The sequence below is a fragment of the Eimeria necatrix genome, genomic scaffold, assembly GCF_000499385.1.
Source record: "Eimeria necatrix Houghton genomic scaffold, Enh_scaff270, whole genome shotgun sequence".
Taxonomy (NCBI): domain Eukaryota; phylum Apicomplexa; class Conoidasida; order Eucoccidiorida; family Eimeriidae; genus Eimeria; species Eimeria necatrix.
In genome coordinates, this window is record NW_013653259.1 from 10,001 (window position 1) to 27,500 (window position 17,500).

General features: G+C 46.5%; 3 protein-coding genes across 3 annotated transcripts in view; 1 reads left to right on the forward strand and 2 right to left on the reverse strand.

Annotated features, from left to right (window-relative positions):
* Window positions 1-3,153: 3,153 nt before the first annotated feature.
* On the reverse strand, window positions 3,154-11,690 carry ENH_00037010 (4-hydroxy-3-methylbut-2-en-1-yl diphosphate synthase, putative; the record flags this gene model as incomplete). Its single annotated transcript, XM_013580503.1, has 10 exons — window positions 3,154-3,267; window positions 3,496-3,630; window positions 4,321-4,557; window positions 5,338-5,988; window positions 6,624-7,228; window positions 8,461-8,693; window positions 8,912-9,164; window positions 9,427-9,676; window positions 10,460-10,561; window positions 10,818-11,690. 10 exons carry the CDS (start codon window positions 11,688-11,690, stop codon window positions 3,154-3,156), a joined length of 3,453 nt encoding a protein of 1,150 aa, XP_013435957.1.
* Window positions 11,691-12,272: 582 nt separating this feature from the next.
* Window positions 12,273-12,827, forward strand: ENH_00037020 (hypothetical protein, conserved; the record flags this gene model as incomplete). The annotated part of the gene is made up of 1 exon (XM_013580504.1): window positions 12,273-12,827. The coding sequence occupies one exon, from the start codon at window positions 12,273-12,275 to the stop codon at window positions 12,825-12,827; it is 555 nt and encodes a 184-aa protein (XP_013435958.1).
* Window positions 12,828-17,475: 4,648 nt separating this feature from the next.
* The window catches only part of ENH_00037030 (hypothetical protein, conserved), a gene marked incomplete at both ends in the record, with an annotated part of 1,926 nt that continues 1,901 nt past the window's right edge, over window positions 17,476-17,500 (reverse strand). Inside the window, 1 exon segment of the mRNA XM_013580505.1 lies at window positions 17,476-17,500. This exon segment is cut by the window's right edge and continues 1,109 nt beyond it. Within this exon segment, the coding sequence (XP_013435959.1) occupies window positions 17,476-17,500 (25 nt within the window).

Sequence of the window (17,500 nt, forward strand, 5' to 3'; positions counted from 1 at the left end):
CGGGACTGGCTCAAAGCGCCGGGGCTCGGGTTTAGGGTTTAGGGTTTAGGGTTTTAAAAGTGAAATCAATCATTAAAAAGATCTAGGGTTTGTTGGAGACAGCCTCTTTTCCAGCGATCTGCTGCTGCTGCTGCTGCTGCCGTCGCTGCTGCTGCTGCTGCTGCTGACCGCTGCGGTAACCGCAGATCTGCCTGCTGCTGCTGCTGCTGCTGCTGCTGCTGCCTTCCATTTAAGTTTTGCTGCTCCTTAATTACATTTAAATTAAAAATGAAATCAAAAACAAAGAGACACAAACAAAACAGTGAACAGGAGGGCCCCCCAGCAGGCGCAGCAGCAGCAGCAGCAGGGCTCGACGCTGAGTTTTGCTGCCGCTGCTGCTGCTGCTGCTGCTGCTGCTGCTGCTGCTGCAGCAGCAGCAGCAATGTCTTCTGCTGCTCCCTTCAAACAGCTTCACAAATATTAATTAAATTTATAACTTAAAAACCAAAAGAAAAAATGCAGCGCGAGCTAGCCGCTCACACCACAACTGCAGCAGCAGCAGCAGCAGCAGCAGCAGCAGCAGCAGCAGCAGCAGCGGCAGCAGCAGCAGCAATCGCTGCTGCAACGATCTGCGCCTTTTGTGTCCCTTTAACTTCTTCCCCTTTAATAACTTTTTTGAATTTTTTAAATTTCTTTTTTGTCCTTCCTTTAACTCTTTTTATTTCTTTTTATTTCTTTTTTTTTATTTCTTTTTATTTCTTTTTATTTCTTTTTATCTTTATGGACTCTCTTTGTCTTCTTTTATGTTCTTTAAACAAAAATAAGCAGCAGAAATTAAAGCCAAAAGACACAGCTAGCCACAGCTAGCCACAGCTAGCCACAGCTAGCTGCAGCAAGCCTGAGCTAGCTGCAGCTAGCTACAGCTAGCCACAGCAAGCCTGAGCTAGCCGCAGCTAGCTACAGCTAGCCGCAGCTAGCTACAACTAGCCGCAGTTAGCTACAGCTAGCCGCAGCTAGCTACAACTAGCCACAGCTAGCTACAGCTAGCCACAGCTAGCTATAGCTAGCCCCAGCTAGCTAGCTACTGGCTGCTAGCTATAGCCAGCTTGGGCTAGCTACAGTGAGCAAGCAGTTAGCTAGCTACAGGCTGCAGCTAGCTGCAGCTAGCTGCAGCTAGCCAGCTGCAGCCAGCCAGCCGCAGCTAGCCGTAGCTAGCCAGCTAGCCTGCAGCTGCTAGCTCTCTAGCTAGCCAGCTGCAGCTAGCCAGCCACAGCTAGCGACCTAGCTAGCTGGCTAACTAGCTAGCTAGCTATCCAGCCAGAAAGAGCCAGCTGGCTAGCCAACTATCCAGCAGCAGCCAGCTGGCTAGCTAGCAGCAGCTAGCTAGCTAGCTAGCTAGCTAGCTAGCAGCAGCTAGCTAGCTAGCTAGCTAGCTAGAGACTGCGTCTGCAGTCCCTTTTGGGGCCCCCTTGGGCCCCCCTAGTACCCTTTCGGGGCCCCAAAAGGGCCCCAAGAGGGTACTCTTGGGGGGCCCCCAGGGCCCCTTAGGGGCCCCTCTGGGGGCCCCCACTTGGGGCCCTTAAGGGGCCCTTAGGGGCCCCTCTGGGGGCCCCAAGGGGGGCCCTTTTGGGGCCCAAAAGGGTACTCTTGGGGGCCCCCCAGGGCCCCTTAGGGACCCCCAGAGGGGCCCCTAAGGGGGCCCTTTTGGGTCTTTTTTGGGAATTAAAAAAAGCCATTTTTAGGTTTTTAAAAGGCCCTCTTAGGGGCCCCTTGTTAGTCCTTTAAAAGCTTTTTTTAGATCTTTTTATTTCTTTTAAAAGGAAAAAATAAAAAATTTAATTTTGAAACTAGAAATGAAGTACTTATTTGAGGTAAAAAAGAAAAGATAAAAAGAAATTTGAAAAGAAAATAAAAAAAAGAATAAAAAAAGACATAAAAGAAAGACAAGTAGGATTAAAGAGGGACAAAAAGAAAACAAAAAAAGAAATAAAAAACAAAAAATTGGAAAATGAAATAAAAGAAATAAATAAACATAAAAGGAGACAAAGAAGAGATTTAAAATGAAAAAAAGAAATTCAAAAAGCAAAAAAGAAATTAAAAGAAATAAAAAGAAAAAAATAGAAAAAAGGAAATTAAAAGAATTCGAAGAAGACAAAAAAATATTTTTAAGTCGGAAATAAAAAATAAAATTGAAATTAAAAAAAAAAATAAAGTTCAAAAAGCCCCACAAATGGGAAACAAAAGTTTCCTCTGCATGCAAACAAAAAGAATACCTTTTTGTCTTTTTTAATTCTTTTTTTAATTCCTTTTAGTTGTTTTTTATTTCCTTTTAACTCTTTTTTAATTCTTTGTATTTGTTTTTATTTCTTTTTGACTTCTTTTCAATTCTTTTTTGTTCCTTTTTGTTTCCTTTTATCTTTTTTTTCTTTTTTCTTTTTTTTTTTCTTATTTTTAATCTGTTTTGTGTCTTCGTCTTGTCCTTCAAAAAAACTATTAATAATCAAATTTAAGCATTTAAATTCCAATTTAAATATTTAAATTTTAGTTTAAATATTTAAACTGTAATTTAAATATTTAAATTTTAGTTTAAATGTTTTAAACTTTAATTTAAATATTTAAAATTTAATTTAAATATTTGAGCGTTCATCTTAAAAGCCTTTTAAATTTATTTTCTCTTTTCTTTTTCATTCCTTTGTCTCCTCCATTTTATTTATTTATTTTTCTCAATTAATTAATTACTTAATTATACTTACTTGTTTCTTTGTTTTTAAATTAATTGCTAATTAAGTGATTAATTAATTAATTAATTAATTAATTAATTTATTTATATGTTTCTTAATTAACTAATTAATTAACAATTAATAATTAATTGATTAATTATTAATTAATTAATTAATTAATTAATTAATTAAAATTTTAATTAATTAATTAATTAATTAATTAATTAATTAATTAATTTCCTCTTTTTGATTTATTTGTCTATGCCCTTCTACCGCCACCTCCCTCCCTCTTGACCGTTTGATTTTGACTTTTTGATTTTGATTTTTTGCTTTTTGGGTTATTTTGTGTCCATTTTTTCTGCTTTTTGGATTTTTTTGCATCTCTTTTGATTCTGCTTTCAAAGAGCTTCACTTCGGTGTTTCATTTTATTCATTTTCTTCTTTTTTCGTTCTTTTATTCCTTTTCTTTCCACCTCCCCTCCTTCTTCACCAACTCTATCAACGCCTCGCACGCCTCCTCGCTCTTCACGCCCCGCCGCGCCAGCCGCTTGCCCACGTACAAATCCACCTAACAATAAATAAATAAATAAATAATAAATAAATAAATAAATAAATAAATAAATAAATAAATAAATAAATAAATAAATAAATAAATAATACATGGAGTTGGAGGAGTCGGGGGGCGTTTGCCGCGTGGGCTGAGCCGTTGCAGCAGCAGCAGCAGAAGCAGCAGCAGCAGAAGCAGCAGCAGCAGAAGCAGCAGCAGCAGAAGCAGCAGCAGCAGCAGCAAACTGACGAGTCCGGGGGCCCCTCCAACATAGCCGAAGTCTGCGTCTCCCATTTCTCCAATGCCGTTGACTATACACCCCATGACCGCAATTTTGACTCCGGGCAAATGGCCCATTTGCTGTTTTATTTTTGCTGCTACTTGCTGCAGCGCAGCAGCAACAACAGACACAAAACTCAGGCTTTTTGTCGCGCTGCTGCTGCTGCTGCTGCTGCTGCTGCTGCTGCTGCTGCTGCTGCTGCTGCTGCTGCTTAGTACTGCTGAAAGAAATTGGAAAAAAGAAGAAGCGGAATCCAAAAAAATTGAAAAAAATTGAAAAAAATTAAAAAAAAGATTGCAATTTTGGCGAATTTAAGTTGTTTTTTATTTCTTTCTTCTTTTAAACAAAAATTATTTTTTTAATTATTTTATTTAAATGAAATGAAAAATGATTTTAAATTTTTTTATTTTAAAAGAAATTCTTTTAATTGCTTTTTCAAAATCTCAGAAAGATTTTTCATTTAATTTCATTTCAATTGGGTATTTACTGACTTCATTTTATTCTACTAATTTAATTTAATTAATTTAAATTGATTAATTTAAACTAATTAATTTAAATTAATTAATTATTTAATTTAATTTAATTTAATTTAATTAATTAAACTAATTTAAATTCACTAATTCAAATTAATCAATTATTTAACCCAATTAAACTAATTAAATTAAATAAATTAATTGAATTAATTAAACTAATTCAATTTAATTCATTTAATTAAACTAATTTAAATAATTAATTTAAATAATTAATTATTTTATTTTATTTTATTTTATTTTATTTAATTAAATAACTTCTACCTGAATGTCAAACAAAGTCCGCCCACAAGAAGGACAAGAAATAAATTCTGTTTTGCTGCTGCGGAGGCGGCAGGCCTGCAGCAGCCCGAGGCCCTTTTGTGTCTTTTCCAGAATTGACATTTGCTGCTGCTGCTGCTGCTGCTGCTGCTGCTGCTGCTGCTGCGGCTGCAGCAGCAGGCCCTCGCTCAGCCCCTCCAGCAGCAAAGGCCCCACATTCCACCCCCAAAACAGAGACAGCTGTACATACACCCCACACCCCACACCCTGTCCTAAACCCTAAACCCTAAACCCTAAACCCTAAACCCTAAACCCTAAATCCTAGACCCAGATCTTCTTCTCTCATTTTAATTAATTCGATGACATCTTCTTTAGAAGCTTTTTTGCACTTCCTCGACACTTAATTCTAATCCCTAAACCCTAAACCCTAAACCCTAAACCCTAAACCCTAAACCCTGGAGAGGACACCTGTACATACACCCCACGCAATGCAGCTCAAAAGGGCCTAAAAGGATATAAAAGAAATAAAAACGAAATTAAAAGAATCTAAAAAGAAACAAAAAAGAAATAAAAAAGAAATAAAAAAGAAATAAAAAAGAAATAAAAACAAAAAGAAATAAAAAGGAAAGAAATAAAAAAGACTGGAGGAGACAAAAGAACACAGAGAGAAAAGAAAAGAGACAAAAGAAAACAAAAAGAGACAAAAAACAAAAAGAAAACAAAAAAAGAAAAAAGAAAAAAAGGCATTTAAAAAGATGAAAAAAGAAACACTTTTAGAGTTGCTGCAGCTGCTGCAGCAGCTGCAGCAACTCAAATAAATTTAAAATGAAAACAAATAAATTAAAAATTAAAACAAACAAATTTAAAATTAAAAAAAATATATTTTATTCATCCGATTTACCGATGCGCATGCAAATAAACAAGGAAGTGGAAACCGGCAATCAGCAGCAGCAGCAGCAGCAGCAGCAGCAGCAGCAGCAGCAGCAGCAGCAGCAGCAGCAGCAGCAGCAGCGTTCTGACGGGTCTGTTGACGACAGCTTCCACTTCCTGAAGAGTCTCCGTGCCATCAGCAGCAAATGCTGCTGCTGCTGTCTCCTTTAAATAAGCTGCTGAGATGTGGGGCCCCACAGCAGCAGCATCGCAGAGTCTCTGCACAGCAACAAGGCCTGGCCAGTACAAAGAAGCAGCTTCCAGCTGCTGCTGCTGCTGCTGCAGCAGCAGCTGCTGCTGCTGCAGCAGCTGCTCCTGCTGCTCCAGCTGCTGCTGGTACTGCTCCAGCTGCTGCTGCTCCTGCTCCTGCTCCTGCTGCTGCTGCTGCTGCCGCAGTTGCTGCAGCTGCTGCTGCTGCAGCTGCAGCTGCTGCTGCTGCTGCTGCAGCTGCTGCTGCTGCTGCTGCAGCTGCTCCTGCGCCATCTGCACCTGCTGAATATCTGCTGCTGGGGCCCACACGCTAACCCCCGCCTGCAGCAGCTCCTTGACCGTCTGCCGCGCCCTCTGGCTCTGCTGCTGCTGCTGCTGCTGCTGCTGCTGCTGCTGCTGCTGCTGCTGCTGCTGCTGCTGCTGCTGCTGGGGAAAGAAAAGAGTCTCTAAATAAATTCCATCAGCACTCATTTGCGTTTTGAAAGGAAGGCCTTTGACGAGCCGCAGCCCCAGTGAGGTGTACAGACAGCTCTGCATGCGCAGCCACCCCACAACTTTTTATTTTTTATTTTTATTTTTTTATTTTTATTTATTTATTTTTTATTTCTTTTCTTTTTGCTATTTCCAAATTCATTTGCTGTCTCCAATTGTCTCCTTTCTCGCTTCTTTGCAAGCAGGCTTTGCCACCGCAGCAGCAGCAGCAGCTGCAGCAGCAGCTGCTGCAGCAGCAGCTGCTGCAGCAGCAGCAGCTGCAGCAGCAGCTGCAGCAGCAGGAGCAGCAGCAGCTGTTGCAGCAGCAGCTGCTCCTGCTGCTGCTGCTGCGGTGAAGGCCTTTTGCATGCAGCAGCTTTTCCAGAAAACACTAAAAAGGCCTTTTGGCCCATTTATATTTTCCAGATTCAAAAGAGACAAAAAGAAATAAATATAAATAAATATAAATATAAATATAAATATAAATATAAATATAAATATAAATATAAATATAAATATAAATGAAGAGACAAAAGAAGAGAAGTAATGAGGCCAAGGAGCTGCAGCAGCAGCAGCAGCCCTGTGCACTCGCTTCTTTCTACCTAGGGTTTAGGGTTTAGGGTTTAGGGTTTAGGGTTTAGGGTTTAGGGTTTAGGGTTTAGGGTTTAGGGTTTGTCTCCTCTTGCTGCACTTACAGAGTCCACCAGATCCTGGGGGCTTACAGCCACCACCACAGAGCCATCGCGGTGCAGAATAGAAGCAGCAGGCGCTGCTGGTGCTGCTGCTGCTGCTGCTGGTGCTGCTGCTGCTGCTGCAGCTGGTGCTGCTGCTGCTGCTGCTGGTGCTGCTGCTGGGGGAATGAGCCGCAGCTTTCTCCGCGTGATGGAGGCGAAGTCGCGGAAGGTTTCCTTAAAAGGTGGAATGGCATCTGCTGCTGCTGCTGCTGCGTCTGCTGCTGCATCTGCTGCTGCTGCTATTTGTGCTGCTGCTGCTGCTGCTGGGTCTGCTGCTGCAGCAGCATCCGCAGCAGCAAAACGCCCGGCCGCCGCATCCGCGCCGCGCCCGGCCCGCAGCCGCTCCCGCTGCTGCTGCTCCCGCCCCCGCCGCCGCTGCTGCTGCTGCTGCTGCTGCTGCTGCTGCTGCTGCTGCTGCAGCTTGTAGTGCTGCAGCTTTCTGAGATATCTGCAAACTGGCAATTCAGCCCAAGGGTCTTCTGTCAAAGACACTCTTATGGTGTCTCCGATCCCGTCTTGAAGGAGACAGCCGATCCCAGCAGCAGACTTCAAACGCCCGTCTTCCCCTGCAGCAGCAAAACAAACTTGCTGCTGCTGCTGCTGCTGCTGCTGCTGCTGCTGCTGCTGCTAGTGCTGTTGCTGCTTGTGCTGCTGCTGCTGCTGCTAGTGCTGTTGCTGCTCGTGCTGCTGCTGCTGCTGCTAGTGCTGTTGCTGCTTGTGCTGCTGCTGCTGCTGCTAGTGCTGTTGCTGCTCGTGCTGTTGCTGCTGGTGCTGCTGCTAGTGCTGTTGCTGCTTGTGCTGCTGCTGCTGCTGCTAGTGCTGTTGCTGCTCGTGCTGTTGCTGCTGGTGCTGTTGCTGCTGCTGCTGGTTCTGCTGGAGCTGGTGGTGGTGCTGCTGCAAATGCTGCTGCTGTTGCTGCTGCTGCTGCTGTCTCGTCAATTAACTAGTTAATTCATGAATCATTTAATTAATTAATTAATTAATTAATTAATTAATTAATTAATTAATTAATTAATTAACTCATTAATTAGCAAATTATCTAACTAATTAAACTATCTCATTAACTGGTTAATTAATGAATTGATTAATTAACTTGTCAAGTTCACCATCTAATTAATTAATTAATTAATTAATTAATTAGATGGTGTACTTGAATTAATTAATTAATTAATTAATTAATTAATTAATTAATTAATTAATTAATTAATTAATTAATTAATTAATTCACCAGTTAAACGATCTAATTAATTAATTACTTAATTAATTAATTAAACAAACCAATTAGATAGGTAAATAGACAAATAATTAATTAATTACGCAAACTAATTAATTTAATTAATTAATTAATTAAACAAACTAATCAGATAATTAATTAATTAAGCAAACTAATGAGTCAAACACACTAATTAAATTATTAATTAATTAGTTAATTAATTAATTAAACGAACCACTCAAATAAATAAATAAATAAATAAATAATCAATTAGACAAACAAATAAGTTGAAAAAATAAATGATTAATTGAACTAATTAATTAATTAATTAATTAAACAAACTAATTAATTGATTAATTAATTAATTGATTAATGAAACAAACTAATTAAATAATTAAATAATTAAATAATTAAATAATTAAGTAATTAAATAATTGATTAAATAAACTAATTAATTAATTAATTAATTAATTAAACAAACTAAACAATAATTAAACAATTAAACAAACTAATTAATTAATTAATTAATTAATTAATTAATTAATTAATTAATTAATTAATTAATTAATTAAAAATTGCCATTACCTTCTCCGGCCTCCGTAACTCCCAAGTGGAGGGGAAAGAGAGAACTTCTGCTGCTCATAAGAGCTGCCATGAGTTTGTAAGTTTGCTGCATGACGAAAGTGTTGCTGCTTTTGAGGGAAAAGAGAAAGTTGAAGAAGTTGTTTTGAATGCAAAGATCTCCAAATTCAAAAGCAGATAAAACTAATCCCAAAGGAGAGTCTCCGAAGGCGCGGAGCATGCGCGCGGAGAGCGAGCTGTACGTACACCGCAGCGCATGCGCGCGGAGCGCGAGCTGTACGTACACCGCAGCGCAGCGGCGGTGTACGTCGCCCGGCAGCCGCGTTTGGAGCGTTTTTTGGCGTTTTTTATTTAAATAATTAAATTAAAATGCATTTTAATTCAATTATTTTCAAAAATGGAATTAATTCGACGCAAATCCGCCGAGAAACCGAAAAAAACGCCGCCTTCCCACCCGTGGTTCACGCCGATCCGCAGCGCCCGCCGGCTGTACAGACACTCCTCCACCAACGGAATGAACTTCTCCCGAATCTTTTCATTTCCTTCTTTGAACTTTTTTCTTTCTGCAATCGGCAGCAGCTCAAAGAGCCCTTCGGAGCAGCCCCAGGGGCCCAGCAGGGGCCCCAGAGCCGCAGCAGACAGCGACAAGCTGCTTCCCGCTGCTGCCTCTGCAGCAGCAGCAGCTGCTGCTGCTGCTGCTGCTGCTGCTGCAGCAACACGCACACGCAGCCACACTCGCAGCAAATCCCGCTTCTAATCTTTAATCCTTACTTGCCTTCTTATTTATTTTATATTCATTTTTATAACTTACATTTATATCCATTTATTTATATTTATATACAAATCTTTTATATTTTTATTTTTATTATACAACTAAATTTCACGCTTCTTGCGCCGCTGCTGCTGCTGCTGCTGCAGCTGCTGCTGCTGCTGCTGCTGCTGCTGCTGCTGCTGCTGCTGCGAACGGACCTTCTGGATCTTGAAGCGTCTGCTCTTGTGTGTGTTGGGGTATTTGGATATCTTTTTGGATTTCATTTTTGATTTCTTTTTTGATTTCTTTTTTAATTTCTTTTTCGTTTGCTGCTGCATCTTCCCAAACCTTTCTTCCGTCCACGAAGTTTCCAGGATTAATTCGAATTTTGTCGAAGACAGAAACGCAAAGAGAAGCAACTCGAGGCTGGAAGTGAATGTCCGCCACCAGCGGCACCCAGCACCCCAGCTGCAGCAGCAGCAGCAGCAGCAGCAGCAGTAGAGCAGCAGCAGCAGCAGCAGCAGCAGCAGATGCAGCAGTAGGTGCAGCAGCAGCAGCAGTAGAGGAGCAGTAGATGCAGCAGTAGGTGCAGCAGCAGCAGCAGTAAAGCAGCAGTAGATGCAGTAGGTGCAGCAGCAGCAGTAGTAGAGCAGCAGGAGATGCAGCAGCAGCAGCAGCAGCAGCAGCAGTAGATGCAGTAGTAAATGCAGCAGTAGATGCAGCAGTAGGTGCAGTAGGAACAGCAGCAGCAGCAGCAGCAGCAGCAGCAGCGGAAGCAGAAGCAGTAGATGCAGCAGTAGGCGCAGCAGTAGATGCAGCAGCAGGTTCAATAGGAACAGCAGCAACAGTGGCAGCAGCAGCAGCAAAAGCAGTAATGACGACAGTAGCAACAGCAGGAGCAGCAGCAGCAGCAACAGCAGCAGCAGCAGCAGCAGCAGCAACAGCAGCAGCAGCAGCAGCAAACAGCACAGAAAAAAATTCACTTTAAAATCCCAAAAGAGTTAATAACTTCTTTTCTCCCCTCCTGCCTTCTGAACTATCCCTCAGAATCTTTTAATTCATTTTATTATTTATTTATTTATTTATTTATTTATTTATTTATTTATTATTCATTTATTTATTTATTTATTTATTTATTTATTTATTTATTTATTTATTTATTTATTTATTTATTTATTTATTTATTTATTTATTTATTTATTTATTTATTTATTTATTTATTTATTTATTTATTTATTTATTTATTTATACTTCTCTTAGTCGGCTAACAATAGCAGCACTTGCTGCTGCCTCTTTCGCCCCCTGCACTGTCAGCCGCACCATATCCGCTCCTGCTGCAGCGCAGCGCAGCACCTAAGCAGCAGCAGCAGCAGCAGCAGCAGCAGCAGCAGCAGCAGCAGCAGCAGCAGCAGCAGCAGCAGCAGCAGTGGCGGATAGCAGCTCAATGGAACGGCAACAAAGCAACGGTTGCCGAAAGAAAGCAGAAGCAGCAAAGGAACACCACAAGCAGCTGCAGCAGCAGCTGCTGCTGCGGTAAACAGCAACAACAGCAGCAGCAGCAGCAGCAGCAGCAAATAAAGCGCAGCAGCAGCAGCAGCAGCAGCAGCACCTGCTGCACTGTGCCTTCCACGTCTCTCGTGTCGGAGTTTGTCATCGTCTGCAGCACTATGGGATGAGAGCCCCCAATGAGGACGGGGGCCCCTGGGCCTCCCTGCTGCTGCTGCTGCTGCTGCAGCAGCTGCTGCAGCTGCTGCTGCTGCTGCTGCTGCTGCTGCTGCTGCTGCTGCAGGGGCTGCGCATGCAGCAAATCAAACACTTTCGCCCCCAACTCCCCACCTCCAACCACTACAGTCCTCGTGGGCAGCCGCTTCGTGCTGCTGCTGCTGCTGCTGCTGCAGCAGTACTTGCCGGGCAGCACGAGGCCCCCGTTGCTGCTGCTGTGGGGCCCCACACCGGGCTCCCCTGCTGCTGCTGCTGCTGCTGCTGCTGCTGGCCGGCCACCACCAGCTACTACACGCTGCAAGGGGGCCCCCAGGGGGCCCCCAAGGGGGGCCCCCATCCTCTGCTGCTGCTGCAAAAAGGCCAAACAGGGGCCCTTTTGCTTCCCCCGGGGCCCCCGCAGCAAATCTGGGGGGCCCCCTGTATCCTTCGTTGCTGCTGCTGCTGCTGCTGCTGCTGCTGCTGCTGCTGCTGGGGTAGGGGGCACCACAGACACAGCAGCAGCAGCAGTAGCAGCAGCAGCAAATAAAGCTAACAAAAAAATAGACAGGAAAAGACGATTCTTCAAATAACAGGGTATTCCACTAGGGGCCCCCTTGGGGGCCCCCAGCGGCGGCACCGGGGGGCCCCCCATGGGGGGCCCCTGGGGGGCCCCCTGCGGGGCCCCCCTGGGGGCCCCTCTGGGGGCCCCCCCGGGGGGCCCCCTGGGGGCCCCCAGGGGAATCCCCGGGGGCCCCTGCGGAAGACTGTGGGGCCCCTGCATGCGCTAAGTGGGGGAAGGTCACTTCACAAGTCTGGGGGGTCTTGGGGGCCCCCTAAGAAAAGGGTACAGCAAAGGGTCTAGCTGGGGGGCCCCCCTGGGGCCCCTGGGTGCTCTTTGGGGGCCCCCAGAGGCCCTCGTGAGCTCTTCAGGGCCACGTGAGGGCCCTGAAGAAGCCTAGGGATGATCTCGCGCTGCTGCTGCTGCTGCTGCTGCTGCTGCTGCTGCTGCTGCTGCTGCTGGCGGGAACTGGGCAGTGTATCGGGGGTGGAAGAAGGGGTGTGGGGCCCGCGGGGAGAGTCCGCGTTTTATGACTTTTAAATTAAAAATAAATGATAAAAAAAGTAATTTAGATTTATTTAACTTCTTTTAGACTTTAAAAGAAGCCGCTGCATGCAAGCAGCAGCAGCAGCGAGCGCTGGGGGCCCCCGGGCGGTGGGGCTGGTCCGTTGGGGTGTCTAGGCAGGTCTGGCGGTTCGGGAGCGCAGAAAATGATTTATAAAAAGGGAATTAAATAAATTTAATTAAATAAAAATAGAAGACAAAGAGATAAAGGGGAAAATAGCAGCAGGCAGCCACCCGCGGATGCAGCCGAACGCCGTTGCTGCTGTTGCTGCCGATGCTGCTGTTGCTGTTGCAGCAGCAGCAGCAGCAGCAGCAGAAGAACAGGCCAGGGGGCCCACCAGCCCCCGGGGCCCCTCCTACGTGGACATGAGCTCTTACTTAGTCCCTGAAGAAGACACAATCGACCCCATCTGCAGCAGCAGCAGCAGCAGCGACAGCAGCAGCAGCAGCAGCAGCAGCAGCAGCAGCAGCAGCAGCAGCAAAAAGTGGCAGGTGCTGCGAGTGGTCACGGGCCACTGGTCTCCTTGCACAGTCACTGTGCTGTGTCTGTCGGACTGCGAGCTGCCTGAGGCTGCGCTGCGCGAGCTTTGCTGCTGCAGCAACTTGCTGCTGCTGCTGCTGCAGCGCTGCAGCATCTCAGACCCTTGCTGCTGCTGCAACTTGCTGCAGCTGCAGCGGCTGCTGCTGCCGGAAAACAAAATCAAAACCCTCCAGGGCCTCAAGGGCCTCCCAAAACTTGAAGAGATCTCCCTCATAGGAAACCCCATTGAAACCCTAGAAGTACCTAAACCCTAAACCCTAAACCCTAAACCCTAAACCCTAGCAGCAACTTGGCTGGCGATGGGCGCGCTAGTTCTGGCTCAGAGACAAAAGAGATTCATTAAATAAATAAATAAATAATTAATAAAATAAAAAAATAAATAATTAATTAATTAATTAATTAATTAATAAAATGATAAAAGAAACAAACAAAAATAAAAGAGAGAAGGGAGGATAGGGGACGAAAACTAGAGCTGCTGCTGCTGCAGCAGCTGCTGCTGCTGCTGCAGCAGCAGCAGCAGCAGCTGCTGCTGCTGCTGCTGTTCCTGCGTGCCCAGCAGCTCTTGCTGCAGCTACTGGTGATGGAGAAAATCCAATGCCTCTCCAGTGGCTGTCCTTTTTGCTGCTGCTGCTGCTGCTGCTCCTACTGCTGCTGCTGCTACTGCTGCTGCTGCTGCTGCTACCGCTGCTGCTGCTGCTGTTGGTCCTACTGATGTTACTGCTCCCGTTGCTGCTCTTGCTGCTGCTTGCGTTGCTGCCCCGTTGCTGCTTCTGCTGCTGTTCCTGCTGCTGTTCCTGCTGCTGCTCCTGCTGCTGCTCCTGCTGCTGCTCTTGCTCTTGTTCCTGCTCCCTTTGCTGCTCCTGCTGCTGTTGCAGCCCCCTTGCTGCTGCTGCTCTTGCTGCTGCTATTGCTGCCCCCTTGCTGCTGTTGCTGCTGCTGCTCTTGCTGCCCCCTTGCTGCTGTTTCTGCTGCTGCTATTGCTGCCCCCTCGCTGCTGCTGCTCTTTCTGCTGCTGCTGCTACTAATGCTGTCCCCCCGCTGCTGCTGCTCCTGCTGCTGCTGCTGCCGCTATTGCTGCCCCCTCGCTGCTGCTGCTCTTGCTGCTGCTGCTGCTATTGCTGCCCACGCGCTGCTGCTGCTCTTGCTGCTGCTGCTGCTGCTGCTGCAGGCGCTGGAGCCTTTGTCTGCTTTTGGTTCTTTAAGGGCTCTTCATTTGCAGGCCGCAAATGGCGAAAAGAAAGCACCTGTCTGTACACTCCAAAACTACGAAAAGTCGGTGTGCGAGTTGCTGCCGCCTTGTGGGGTTTCAAGTGGGTAAAAGAAGCAAAAAGTGCCTCTTTTTCTCCCTTTTGCTGCTCCTTTTGCTGCTGCTGCTGCTGCTGCTGCTGCTGCTGCTGCTGCTGCTGCTGCTGCTGCTGCTGCTCTGAAGCTAGCAAATGTTTTAGCTTTTTTTCACCTTTTTTGCTGCTCTTGAAGCTGCTGCAGCAGCGCAGCAGCAAAGGGCGCTGGGGTGTACGTACACCTGAGCCGCATGCATTCTCCCGTAAATGTTTTTTTAAATTTGCATTTTTATTTAAAGCATTTAATTTAATTTGTTTTCTTTTTTAATTTAATTTGTTTTCTTTTTTAATTTAATTTGTTTTCTTTTTTAATTTAATTTGTTTTCTTTTTTAATTTAATTTGTTTTCCTTTTAGACCTGCGACAACAGACACTTTTTGCAGAAAAACAAAAAATAAGAAATAGCAAAAAAGAAACATATATTTAATTTGCTGCTGCTGCACACGGGGCCTCCAGCTGCAGCAGCAGCAGCAGCAGCAGCAGCAGCAGTGTGCCCCTCAGCAGCAACAAGCTTAGCCCCGCTAGCAGTCAAATTTAAATAAAACACAAACCAAAAGCAGAAAAAAGAGCAGCAGCAGCAGCAGCAGCAGCAGCAGCAGCACAGCACTACCAACTGCCCCACGAACAGCAGCAAAAGCAGCACGAGCAGCACAGCGGCAGTAGCTGCACAAACGCATGCAGCAGCAGCAGCAGCGTCAACAGCAGCACAAGCATCAGCAGCAGCAGCACGAGCAGCAGCAGCACAAGCAGCAGCAGCAGCAGCACGAGCAGCAGCAGCACAAGCAGCAGCAGCAGCAGCAAATTGCTGTTGTGAGTTTGTGTCTTTTTGCTTTTAGGCGCTTGCAGAAGAGCCACGCGCTTGACAGTCTTAGATGGGCAGCGGCTGCTGCTGCCGCGCGTGTCTGCTGCTGCTGCTGCTGCTGCTGCTGCTGCTGCCCAGCAGCGCAGCAAAAACTTCCGCCGCAGCATGCAGCAAGCTCTAGAAACACTCCAAACCCTCAAACAAAAGGCAGAACAATCCAAAAGAATAAAAACATTCAATTCGAACTTATTAAACCCCACACAAATACCCACACAGGGGGGCCCCCAGGGGCCCCGGGGGCCCCCAGGGGCCCCGGGGGCCCCTGGGGCCCCCGGGGCCCCAGCAGATGTGGGGCCTCAGGGGCCCCCGAAGCTTACGGGGGCCCCTGGGAAAGAAGTGAACCCCTGCGGGGCCCCAGGGGCCCCTGGAAGCCCTGAGGGGCCCCATGGGGGCCCCCCTACGGGGGCCCAGGGGGGCCCCCAGGGGGCCCCCCTAGGGGGACCCCAAGGGGGCCCCCTAGGGGGCCCCCAAGGGGGTCCCCAAGGGGGCCCCCAAGGGGGCCCCCAAGGGGGCCCCCTGGGGGTAAAGCGTGAGGGTTTGTTTGAATGGAATTTGATAAGAGAGTGCGAGCTGCTGCGGAATGAACTGCAGCAAGAGGCGCAGCAGCTGCTGCAGGAGACGCAGCAGCTGCTGCAGGAAGCACGCAATGCTGCTGCTGCATGCAAGCGCAGCAGCAACACCAGCAGCAGCAGCAGCAGCAGCAGCAGCAGCAGCAGCAGCAGCGCTGTGGGGACCTGAGGGAAGCAGAAATGTCTCTTTTGCTGCTGCTTTTAAATAAAAACAAGAGCCAATTTAAAATAAAACATTTTAAAAAGTTCAACCTGAGGACTTTGCCTTTTTATGTTTTTTCTGAAAGCAATCTGAGAAAAACCCTCGATTAGGGTTTAGGGTTTTAGCTAGGGTTTGGGGCCTAGGGCTTTGCTCTGGAGCCACAGGGTTAGGGTTTACTGCTTAGAGTAAGACTCAAACCCTAAATTAGGGTTTACTGCCTTAGTGAGGGTTTGCTGCCCTAATTAGGGTTTCCGAATGGAATGGGGCTTGAAGATCAGAGCCTACAGTCTAAAGCCTAGGGTTTAGGGTTTAGGGTTTAGGGTTTGAGGTTTAGGGTTTAGGGTTTAGGGTTTGAGACAGAGAAATTGCAAAGGTAACTTTAATAAACCAAAAAATGTCATAAATTCTGTTGCTGTCTTTTAGACGGAAGCAAAGTAAGGCAAATAAATAAATAAATAAATAAATAAATAAATAAATAAATAAATAAATAAATAAATAAATAAATAAATAAACAAAAGATATAAACAAATAAATAAATAAATAATTTAATTATTTAATAGGCCACTCCTGTGAAGTAAAAAGACAATTTAGCCAACAAGTTCACTGTTTGGCTGCCAACTGCATGCAGCCAACCCTAAACCCTAAACCCTAAACCCTAAACCCTAAAAGCCTTAAACCCTAAAAGCCCTAAACCCTAAACCCTAAAACGTGGCTCCAAACCCTAAATTGCATGCCTTATCTCCTGGCCTCTTTCTCGAGCCTAAGCCGGAGCTCAAAACCATAAACCCTAATTCCTTATTTGCTGCTAAACCCTAAGCCCTAAACCCTAAACCCTAAACCGTAAACCCTAAATCCTGCTTCTAAACCCTGAAACTGCAACACAAAACTCAACCCCCTAAACCCTAAACCCTAAGCCCTAAACCCCAGAAGGCGGTTGGCCCTTTAGAGGGGAAAAAAGCTAAACAGCCGAATGGTCAAAAATTGTGGCAGCAGCAGCATGAGCAGCTGCTGCAGCAGCAGCAGCAGCTGCTGCAACAGCGTCAGCAGCGGCAGCTGTTGCTGCTGCCCACCCGCAGCAGCAGCAGCAGCAGCGGCTGCTGCTGCTGCTGCTGCTGCTGCTGCTGCTGCTGCTCGGCGCAAGACGCTCAGGCCCTCCTGCGCCTCATCGTAGCGCCTTCCCTCGCCAAGGGCTTAGGGTTTAGGGTTTAGGGTTTAGGGTTTAGGGTTTAGGGTTGAAGTATTTGCTGCTGCTTCTCCGCACAAGTCTTGCAGTACATCAAAACAACACTCAGCTGCGCCTTTCCCAAACCCCCGCAGCCTGGGGTGTCTGTACACCTCAACTCTTCTTCCAATTCAATTCTGCACTTTCCTTTTCCTCCAAAGGGGGGCCCCACACGACCTGCTGCAGCAAAGACCCCCCTGGGGGCCCCCCTGGGGGCCCCCCTGGGGGCCCCCCTTGGGGGCCCCCCTCCGCTGTTAGGGGGCCCCCCCGGGGGGCCCCCATGAGGGGGGCCCCCCGGGGGGCCCCCCGGAAAGGCCCCAGTGGGGGCCCCCCATTCTGCCATTGCTGGTGTGCAGATGGCTGTGCATGCGTTGAAAAGGTCCGAAGTGTCTTGGCTAGCTAGCTGCTGCTGCTGGCTAGCTAGCTGCTGCTGCTGCTGCTGGCTAGCTAGCTGCTGCTGCTGGTGGCTAGCTAGCTGCTGCTGCTGCTGCTGCCCCGCGAGCTGCTGCTGCTGCCCAGCGAGCTGCTGCTGCTGGCTAGCTAGCTGCTGGTGGCTAGCTAGCTGCTGGTGGCTAGCTAGCTGCTGGTGGCTAGCTAGCTGCTGGTGGCTAGCTAGCTGGGCCTCTGTTTCTTGCTTGCTAGCCAAAAGAACAGCAACTTTAAATCCTTCAAAGCGACGGCAGTGCTGCGCGTCGCTGAAAAGGCCCCTCACCAGCAGCGCCTTCGAGCTGTA